Genomic DNA, 10,479 nt, shown 5'->3' on the forward strand with positions numbered 1-10,479 from the left:
AGCTAGCCCTTGCTGTGGGCTCTCGGGTGCGTCCCTGCCCCTTTGGCTTGGGAGTCCCCAGAGGCCCCTCTGCCTCTGTCATTCTGCATGTTCATGCATCTGCCCTGATTTTGGAAGTAAGTGGCTTATTTGCTTCTGATTTGACAGAAAATTTCTAGGCAACGTGGCCAACGGGCTTGTTGAGGGGAAACTGATGAGCTAAGGCCCAGAGGACGTGAGGGACTCCCCCAAGGCCACGCGGTCAGTCAGCAGCCCCAGGAGACGGAGGGGCCGAGATCTCAGGCGGCCCAGTGGGGCCATTCCAGGGGCTGCCGGGATGGGGCAACTGGGCAGTGTGGTCCGACGGTCACCTATGGAGTGAGCTCTGCTCAATAGAACTCTGACGTGGCATCCTTGGTGCAGGGCTAGGCACGCGGGGCTCCCGTTCACAGTGATGAGGTACCGTTCCTGGCACTCAGAGGGCTCGGGCCTGCTGGGCTGCTCTTTCGGTGCAGCTCTTGCTGACGGGGCAAATTTGGTTTCCTCTTGGCCCCCTGCCCTGCCCGTTTTAGTATGCCCGTGACCTCCGTGAAAACATTCCCGGGACTCTGCCAGCTGGCAGCATGGCCCGGCTGCTCAGGGCCTGGCCCTGGAGGGGCCCAGAGGGTGGCAGGCCCCTAAGAGGGAGGTCGCTGTGCCTTAGGACTGTGTGGGCAGAGCCAGGGCCCCTGCTTCCTGTCACGCCCACTCGCTTGAGCCTCCAGCCCCTCTCCTGAGGCCCAAGGGGCCGGCTGTGGCGGGTCACTGCTTTGACTAAACCCGTGCTGGGCCAGTCCCATCCTGGAGAGCCGACTTCCTCACCCCAGCGCCTCCTGGAGCTGGAAGGTGTCGGGGACCATGACGGCCCCCCCTTCACGGGCCACAGAAGGGCAGCGCCTGGCTCAAGGGCAGAGAGGAGACAATGGGGGAGGGCAGGGCGAAAAGACAGACAGAGGAAGAGAAAGCAGAGCACAGGACGTTCCCTGCTTCCCCAACATGACCTCGTGCCGGAGGGTCACTAGGAGTTGGCAGTGGGGCCCCAGGCTTTCCCCACCGGAGATGGACCCAACCCCCGAACCACACGGGGCTGACACCTCCAGGCTGTGCTTGTGCTGATCAAGGACCCGTGAGGGTCTCTCCCAACAAGGATAGGTTGAGAGTCACGGCGATCTTTGCTGTCCTGGGGAGTGTTGGGCAGTTGCAAGAACATTGGTGCCTTCTGTCCTCACAGCAGTCCTGAAGGGTAGACACTGGGTCAGGCTGGAGAGGTTAGATGACCCGTTCAAGGTCTGTCAGATGACGACTAAGGAGCGAGAGAGACGGTCCCCCAAAGCGACCGTCCCCCAGCCTGTACCCTTCCTTCCCCCATCCCTCCTCCTGGGTCCACCAGTGTCGGCCACTGCTTCCGCCCCTCCCCTACACTCGCTGGGCGGGAGTCTGGCCATCAGAGGTCTCTAAGAGAGTTGGTGGTCTGCCTGTCTCAGCCATCTCTCCAACAGAGAGCCCCTGGCAGGCCGTGCCATGCTTCCCAGCGTGCGGCCCAGCGGCGGCCTCTGCCCAGACTCCACCCAAAGGACAGCCTGCATGGTCTCAATTTGCCAAGGACCATACGGTGACCCACGAGCCAGTATAAATGCATGAAGTGACAAGCCATGTGCTTGCCTTTGCCCCCAGGAGCCCTGTCGAATCCACCGAGAAGGGACGTTCAGAGCAAACACCATGAGTATCTCAGCTCTCGGAGGAGGCAGCAGAGGTGAGGCCTGGGTGCCCTCTCGTCCTGGGCTTGGTACGTGGCTGCCTCCTTCCAGGCCTGCCCTGCAAGGCCACAGCACTGCCCGGGCAGCCGAGTGACAGCACGTATTGGGAGGGCTGGAAAGGAGGCCTCGGGGTCCTGGGGCTGGGCCGCACTTCTGATGCTGCCTGGCCTTGCCGCCACCAGGGAAGCCTCTCCCACCAGGCGAGGAGGAACGCAATAATGTCCTCAAGCAGATGAAGGTTCGGACCACGCTGAAGGGGGACAAGAGCTGGATCACCAAGCAGGATGAATCGGAGAGCCACACCCTGTAAGTCCAGGAGGCCAGGAGGGCCGGCAGCGACAGGCTGGGCGTGGGGTGGCGCTCCATGGGCCACACTCAGTCTAAATCACAGGGTGACAAAGGCACGGCTGCCAGGGCGTGCGTGGACACACATGCCTCTGCAGTGTGGACGCAGGCCAGGGAAGGAGAAGGTAAGACGGGAACGGTGGGCCAAGTTCCTGGGGTACATGTAGTGCCCGCCCTCTTTTGTGTCCCCTCTTTCCTCAGCGAGCTGCCCTCGGGCCGGAGTCGTGCCATATCTTTTTCTTCAGCTGGGGAGGTCCCGAAGGCCAGGTAAGAAGTGGTGCCCAGGTGGCCGGTGGGCGGGCCCTGCGCTGCAGCCTTTGGCGGACGCTGAGTCATTTGAACTCCACAGGAAGGACGGCTTTTCCACTCTGCTCCTTCTTGGGAAAAGGAGTGCAGGAGTCACTGGGTCCAGGTCCATGGCTTCAGCTGTCAACTGGGATCAAAATTGTCACTGAGCATAATAATAAAGTCTTAGCCCCAAAATGCTAAGTTCTGCCAGAGCATATGGGATTATAAAAGCAAATGCGCATTCTGCATTCTGCATAATACACATTATCAGGCACTTTTTTTTTTTTTTTTTTTTTTTTGCGGTACGCGGGCCTCTCACCGCTGTGGCCTCTCCCGTTGCGGAGCACAGGCTCCGGACGCGCAGGCTCAGCGGCCACGGCTCACGGGCCCAGCCGCCCCGCGGCACGTGGGATCCTCCCGGACCGGGGCACGAACCCACGTCCCCTGCATCGGCAGGCGGACTCTCGACCACTGCGCCACCAGGGAAGCCCAGGCACATTTTTAAAAAGGCAATACCCACAGGTCTGGACAACTTCAGTTTTATGCAAATTCTGCAAGCTCTAAGACGTGCTTACTTGTCACTTTTTTGTTGTATCAGCACAGCATCCCAAGTGCCAGGGGAGACTCACACACTTGCCCCAACTGTCTCCCAGGTTCAAGATGACATATCTTGACAGCTGGCCGAGGGGAACCAGCTCTTCTCTCTATTTCAAGGACTTTGGCATAATGGCATCCAGGGAGGCTCTGAAGGGTGGGCACATCCTGCCCATACGGGGAGGAACTACTCCTGAGAAGTGCGGGGTTAGGGTTAGGGGGACCACTCAATTCAGGCTTGATCCTTGCTTCAAAGAGCCAGCAGTTAGCAGTTGAGTGCAGGGCCAGTGCCTTCCTGGGGTGGTGGTACAGGCAGTGGCAGCAGCTGGAAGGCAGGGGTCCAAGTTCACTGCTAGCCACAGGGGCTCCCTCCGGCAACTATGCCCTTGCCCGTAATCTCTCAATGACTCAGCGCCTGTTACCTGCCAGGTCCTGTGTTGGGCACAGAGTACACAACCCTCTCCTCAGGGAACCGACATCCTAGCCAGGAACACGGGCACATCCTGAGTAGAGAGATGAGCGTGAAAGAGAGAATTGCGAATCGTGATAGCGGCAGTTGGCCAGAGCCTGAGCACAGTTCAAAGATAATCTATTCGTTGGAGAGTATGTTTACTTTGGGGGTGCAGTTCTCAGCCTGGGCTTTGGTTTGGGAGTATATTTGGAAAACACGCGGGATAAGTGACCTTTCTTTCTCGGGTTCCGCTCCAAGTGTTCCTGTAACTTGGTCACCTCCAGGAGGCCATGCCCTGCTAAGGACAGGGTCCGTGGGGATGGAGAACACTGGGGCTCTGCACTGCCCTCCCAGCTGCTCCAGCCCCAAGCTCCCCTATTCCTGGACAGAAGAGCCATCTGCCGAGTCTTTGTCTCCTGCCTCTGATCCCAGAACTCACAGCCCTGCTTCCCCATCACTACCAGCTCTTGCCTGGCCGCACCCCTCACCCGAGTCCTCTGAGCCCCCTCCCAGGCGGAAGGTGCCCAGCACATGGAGTCTAATGTTTTCCAGGCACTGACCAAGCCCTGGCCGTGCCCTCCGGTCCCAAACTTCCATCAAGACTTGTGACATGGGCATCGCACGGGCTGGGGGAGGGAGGCTCAAGCAGAGCGGGAAGGAAAGGGCGGCTGGCTCCTGCCTGGGCTCTGCCCCTTGGGCCCTCATGAGTCTTCCTGGAGGGGGCTGGGCAGAGTAGGGCGTCAGATCAGGTTAGGGGCTCTGCCTGACATCACCTCAGCCCCAGACCTCTGAGCACAGAGCCTCCAGCCTGAGCTGGGTCAGCTCTGAGAGGGGAGGTGAGGAGGGCTGTCAGGACAGGGAGAAACCAGACTTTGGAGGGGACAACTCTGTATAAATGCCCTTCCTGGGCACCTGCTGTGAGCCAGGGCCCAGAAGAATCGGCCTGGGGTACCTTTCTTGGGGGGCATGAGGGAGACAGGCAGAGCAGGACAGGTAGCCCAGCTAGGGGTGCAGGCGTGGCTGGATTTCTTGGGAAGCAGCTGGCCACTGTCGCTCCCCTCATTCTGCCTGCACTGGGACACCCAGCAGCCAACCCACTTTGCCGTCACTGGGCAGCCTGGCTTCACACCATCCCTTCTTCTCCCTTGGCAGGCCCCCGAGCACGAGGGCTCCCACCGGCTATATCATCCGGTAGGTGACCACAGGACCCTGCCCACCTCCCCATGCCCGCCCGCGCTGCCCCCAGCTTCTCCCAGGGGGGCTCACGGTGCTGCTTCTCCCGGGCTCTCTTTCAGGGGAGTGTTCACCAAGCCTGTAGACAGCTCGTCTCAGCCCCAGCAGCACTTACCCAAGGCCAACGGAGCTCCAAAACGGTGTGTTCACAGGGTGCTGGCCAGTTGGCCCGTGAGAGGTGTGAGGGCCCAGGCCACGCCCAGGCCAGAGAGAGTCCTCTGCCTGTCACTGAGGGGGTGGGGTGGTGGGTGGCAGGTCTCTTCCTGTGTAAGGCAAGGCCCTGGACCACTACCAGTGCCCTTGTCCTTGGGCCAGTCCTGACTGGCCCTGGTCACTGAGACAGAGGCACCGGGAGGAGGCTGGGTGGGAGCCCTGACTCGCTGATAACTGCACTGAGCTGTGTGCTTTAGGCCACCTTCTTCCCAACGGGCTGAGCTGGCACCAGGCTGAACCTGGGCTTCATCAGAAAAGCAGGACCAAGGTGGCTGAGTCTGTCTGTGGCAAGAGGGCTGCCCTGCACAGCTGTTCTGGGTATCTGGCAGGGCTGAGAGCAGAGAGGAAAGGGCGCCAGCACCCCCTGTCCACCTGCCACATGCCCGCTGGGCCATGTAGGCAAATCTGGAAGCAAGAGGGCCCTGCGGGTGGACTCACAGAAATTCCTTGCCTCTGCAGCGCTGCCGGGCCTCCCCGCCCCTCCTCCTCTGGCTACAGGATGACCACAGAGGATTACAAGAAGCTGTGAGTATGCAATCACAGGCTCAACTTGGTTCCCTCCTCCAAGGACGAGCCCGAACCCTGGGCCCGCTGAGGGCAGCTGGCTGCTTGCCTCTGAGCACAGCCAGGTCTGAGCACAGCCCAGGAGTGCAAGTCCTGTCGGCCTGACATCCCTGCCAGTTGCCACTGTGGCCTGGAACCCACCAGAGGTTGACAAGCTCCAGAAAATTGGACAGTGCGCACATTGTACTTCTGATCTGAAGCAAAGCAGGGGCTGTAGGAATCTTGTAGAAGGAGCTAGTGGGTCTGGAGAAAGTGTCATGGGTCGTGGCCCTAGCTGTTTCGTGGGCTGGGCCGAACTGGGCTGGCACCTGGTGAGCCCAAGCATGCTGCTGGCCCTGGCAGCCAGTCACCTATGGGCACTTGGTGCCTAACTCTGGCCTGCTTCTTGGATATAAATCTTTGGGATTCCCTCTGGAGCTCCCCTTGTGGCCCCTGTCCAAGCCCCTGTCCTGTGTGCCCAGGGCCTGCATTCCCAGGGCCCCACGTCTTTATCTTGTTTGTCTCTTGTCACCATCATCCAGTGACACAGAGCAGCTAGGGAATCTTTCTGGAGAAGGGATGAGGCTTGAACTGGGTCCTGGGGTACAGTAAGGGTAGCTTTCGAAGACAAAGAAGCGGCGCGAGCAGAGTCAGGAAGCCGAGCCGCTGAGGGGGGCGGCCTGTGACAGGGAGCAGGGGCAGACGTAGAGGGAGGAGGGGTCATAACTGCCAGCTTCTTCACCACCCCCCCAGGGCACCCTACAACGTCAGGCGCAGCTCAGCATCAGGGGCTGCTGAAGACGAGGAGGTGCCCTTCTCTTCTGATGAGCAGAAACGGAGGTAACGGTGCCTGCTGGGCGTCCCGTGGACCGGGCGGGGCTCAAGTCTCTGAAGCCTGGTGCACCACATGCGGAGCATCGGTGCTGGTCTGTTGGCTGGAGGGTCGCTGCCAGCACAGGTGGCACTCCTGGAACCCCAGAACTACCCACTCAGTGCTGGGCCAGCCCAGGGGACCCTCTTATGAACCTTCTAAGAGGGCAGAACCTAGGTAGTGAGGAATTTCTATAGTTTGTTAAAAAGGTTCCTGAGCAAATTGGACCAAGATAGGCAGTGCATGGTGCCCTGGGAGAAGCCTCCTGTGTGTGCCTGGGGGCAGGGCCAGGCTCCAGAGGTGCCCATGCCCCTTGTCCCAAAGTGAGGGTTGGATGCTTGGCCCCTCCGTGACTCAGGAAACACACCAAAGCCCCCCACGCTGAAGGCCCAGCAGACAGGCAGTCCTAAGGGCAGAGTCAACAGTAGCAGGGGTCCCCAGGCCTCGGAGGTACCGGGGAAGAGCCGAGAGCTCCAGAGCCAGGCTGCCGGGCATCGACTGCCCACTCTGCCGCCCTCTAGGTGTGGGGTCTTGGGCAGCTCCCTAAAGCTCCCCCTGCCTCCCGAGTAGCTGCCTGGCTAGGCTGGCAGAGCAAGCCCCTCCTCACGCCATCAGATGCCCCCTCCCTGTGCCACCCCAGGTCAGAGGCTGCCAGCAGTGTGGTGAGGAAGACAGCTCCCCGGGAGCATTCCTACGTCCTGTCGGCGGCCAAGAAGAGTGCCAGGTGAGTTGTGGCTCAGCCACCAGCCCGCTCCCTGCTCTGGGCCACTTCCTTTCCCTTCAGGGCTCTGGTCTTCCTCTGGCTGGTGACGGGCGGGTTGAGAGGGCCCTCCTAACCAGACCTTCTGGGACTCTCAGATCTACTTTCTGGAAACCTGAGAGGTCTGGCTGCCGCCATCAGGGTAGGCAAGGTGCTGGGAGTGATGTCACCTGTCTGTGGGTTCTGCCCAACTTGTCACCTCTCTGCCTTCTTCCAGCAGCCTTGCCCAGGAGACACAGGCCCCGTTCATCGCAAAGAGGTAAATGTCGGCAAAGGGAAGGTCTTCCGTTGGCAGGGGTGGAGTGTGGGGAGAGCAGGCACAGGGTGGGATGCCGTCACTGTCCCTGAGTAGAGGGAGTTGTGAGGGGCTGGTGGCTTCTGTTTGGAAGCCAAGGAAGCACGTGGGTGGCTGTGGTGGCACATAAGACCCTGGCAACCAACGCTGCATAGGCAGGAGCTTGGCTGAGAGAACCCGGCCCCCGACCCAAGATGGAGCTTTAGTGTTTCCAAGGCCTCTGGGGTTTTGCAGCAAAAGTAGCTACTGGGCTACAGAAAAGTTGTCCCTTTGCCCTGTTGCCCACCCTACCAGGGGTGGGCCGGACAGTGCCTTGGTAGGACAGATCATTGGGCTGGAGTCCAGAGGCTTGTCATTGGGAGCCCCCGCCTGACCAGGCCCTTGGAAGTGACCATGACACTGGAGATGGACCCTAAAGGGTGAACAGGGTTCAATGGGCCATGATCGGGATATCAAGACACTCCAGCTGAATGAGGGAGGGATGGCACCATCAGTTGACAGGACATCTTCTGGGAAAGGGGAGTATTTGGGGAGGAGAGGGAAGAAACTTCTGGCCAGTTGAAATTTAGGGGTATTCTACTGGGTAGAGAGGGAAGATATCCAGATAATGCTGTCCTCCTCCTGGCTGCATGAGGTTCCTGGGACTGCGATATCAGAGTACCGGGAACCGGCACTTTGCGGGAACCGGCACAAGGTCCAGGAACAGATTGTCTCCCAGTTCTGGAGGCTACGAGTCCGAGATCAATGTGTGGGCAGGCTTGGTTCCTTCTGGGAGCTGTGAGGGAGAAGCCTTCTCAGGCCTCTCTCTCGGCATCGGCTGTTGCCGGCAGTACTTGACTTGTAGACACATCACTCCTATCTCTGCCCCCATCATCACATGACCTTCTTTTCTCTGTGTGTCTGTGTCCAAATTTCCCTCTTATAAGGACAACAGTCATGGATTTAGGGCTCACCCTACCCTAGTGTGACCTCATTGTAACTTGATGACAAATTGATTGCAAAGACTCTATTTCCAAATAAGATCACATTCCCAGGTTCCAGAAAGACATGAATTCTGGTGGGATGCTATTCAACCCAGTGTTCTGCCCTTATCCCAAGCTGGAGTTGCTAAGCCATAAACACCACTGAAAGAAAGCATGTCCTTCAGGGTCTGCAAGCTCCGGGGCAGCTTCGCAGGCCAAAAGTGCCCTGAGGATAGCGGTGCATCTGTTTCTCTTCTTGCCCAAAGGGTTGAGGTGGTGGATGAGGACGGGCCTTCCAAGAAAAGCCAGGACCCACCTGCTCTGGCACGATCCCCTCCCGGCTCGAGCAGGTAATCAATTGCTCATCTCTGCCCAGGGCTGGTGACTGCCAGGTCACCTCCCTATACAGGACCTCAGGGTCAGTGTCCCTGTATGCCCAGTGACAGGATGGGGCCCAGAAATCAGTAAGGGCCTCTCTGGCTGGATGTCCTGGGGTTGAAAGGCGCAAAACAGCCTGGTCTCCTGGGAGACAGTGCTTCAGTCTTGTCTGTTTGGTGCCTATCTGTGTCAACTTAACCCTTCCACCACTGAGTCCAGTGGCAGCCGCAGCATCCCGAGGAAAAGTACCAGCTGTGGGATGTGAGGGGGTCTGTGGCCAGGGCACTAGCCCTGCTATTCTCAGGTGGGTGCCAAGAACTGGCTCTGGCCTCTGAGGCCATCAGGTGGGAGGGTCTGGCAGCGGGGTGACAGGGCAGGGACAGGCTGAGCGTGGGTAATCTCACTCCAGGTGGGGCTCTGATTTGCCCTGATTTCTGAGCCCCAGAGTCTCCGGGCAGATAATGACTCTCTCTTGTCTGCAGGCCAAAGGCAATCAATACCTCCTTGTACTTTGAGCTGAATCATGCTAAGTCCTGCCGACGGTGCCGCTGCCTCTGGGGCTGTTACAGGTCTCGGAATTGCCACTGCATGTCCCACACGCCCCTCCCCGACTCAAGCCCCACAACCATTTGTATGTGACCTCGGTCCTTGGGGCCACCTCTTCTGTGCCGGGAGGGAGACAGGACACCCTAAGAACTTTTGAACAAGTAGGAAAATTTGAGAGCTCTTCACGAGGTAGCATTGATGGGACATGGTGATCGATGGAATATGGGTGCTTAGTTTGCCAGAGCTGCTGTAACAAAGTACCACAAACTGGGTGACTCAGGTAACCCAGTTATTGTCTCCCAGTTATGGAGGCTGCAAGTCCAAGATCAAGGTGTTGTCAGGGTTTCTCCTTAAGACCTCTCTCCTTGGCGTGTAGACGCCTGTCTTCTCCCTGCGTCTCTTACAAGGTCTTCCTCTGTGTGTCTGTGTTCTGACCTACTCTTCTTACGAGGATATTAGTCGTATTAGATTAAGGGCCACCCTACTCAAGTATGACGTCATCTTTATTATATCTGCAACGACCTTATTCCAAATAAGCTCACGTTCTGAGGCACTGGGGATTAGGACTTAAATATATAAATTTTGGAGGGGACACAATTCAGCAAAAACAATGCACGTGTCTGAATTCTCCTTAATTTCTCTTTTGAATAAAAGAAAGCGATTAATGTTGGTTTCAGATGCCTTCTGAAAGAACATAGGAGGAGGAAGTAGGTTGTGCTATATTATCATTTGAGAGGCATTTTAACATTTATTCCAGAATATTCCTTTGGACGTTTACTACCCGTCACCTGCTGTCATAGCAAGATGGCTGTCTGTCCTGCTCAGGCTGCCATAACGAAGTCCCCCAAACTGGTGGCTCAGACAATGGAAATGTATCGTCTCACAGTTCTGGAGGCTGGTTTATGGCAAAGTAGGAAAGGAGAGTTTCACAGCCTGGTCCCCGGGCCCCTCCGCAAGCGTGTCCCTGCCCCATCCCCCTTGGCTTGGGTCTGAAGGTCAGCTTCTCAGCCACCTAGGAGGGGCTCCCCTGTCTAGGCACCAAACCCTTTAGGGACTTCAGAGGGGAGCAGAAGGAGTGCCGCACAAGGATGCCCTGTCTTCCTCCGGACCCCTGACCTGCCTGGGTGCCTCAAAGGCTTCTCAGCACCAAGTGTACAAATCTGAGCTCCTGTCTCCACCATCAGCCCCCTCCCCTCCCCCCTCCCCCGCTCACCTGTGGCAGTGG

General features: G+C 58.3%; 1 protein-coding gene across 4 annotated transcripts in view; it reads left to right on the plus strand.

Annotated features, from left to right (window-relative positions):
* The first annotated feature begins 1,727 nt into the window (after positions 1-1,727).
* The window catches only part of ZNF185 (zinc finger protein 185 with LIM domain), a 45,633-nt gene continuing 36,881 nt past the window's right edge, over positions 1,728-10,479 (plus strand). For 2 of the 4 annotated variants that reach the window (XM_024760056.1, XM_024760059.1), the window contains exons 1-8: positions 2,140-2,387; positions 4,606-4,644; positions 4,749-4,826; positions 5,359-5,424; positions 6,196-6,282; positions 6,954-7,037; positions 7,291-7,332; positions 8,597-8,680. In XM_024760056.1, coding sequence (XP_024615824.1) covers positions 2,140-2,387; positions 4,606-4,644; positions 4,749-4,826; positions 5,359-5,424; positions 6,196-6,282; positions 6,954-7,037; positions 7,291-7,332; positions 8,597-8,680 — 728 coding nt within the window. Of the gene's footprint in view, positions 1,772-1,957; positions 2,082-2,139; positions 2,388-4,605; positions 4,645-4,748; positions 4,827-5,358; positions 5,425-6,195; positions 6,283-6,953; positions 7,038-7,290; positions 7,333-8,596; positions 8,681-10,479 lie in introns of those variants that run through there. The other 2 variants (XM_024760057.1, XM_024760058.1) reach the window with 2 other exon arrangements.

The sequence above is a fragment of the Neophocaena asiaeorientalis genome, unplaced genomic scaffold, assembly GCF_003031525.2.
Source record: "Neophocaena asiaeorientalis asiaeorientalis breed wild unplaced genomic scaffold, Neophocaena_asiaeorientalis_V1.1 scaffold1340, whole genome shotgun sequence".
Lineage (NCBI taxonomy): Eukaryota > Metazoa > Chordata > Mammalia > Artiodactyla > Phocoenidae > Neophocaena > Neophocaena asiaeorientalis.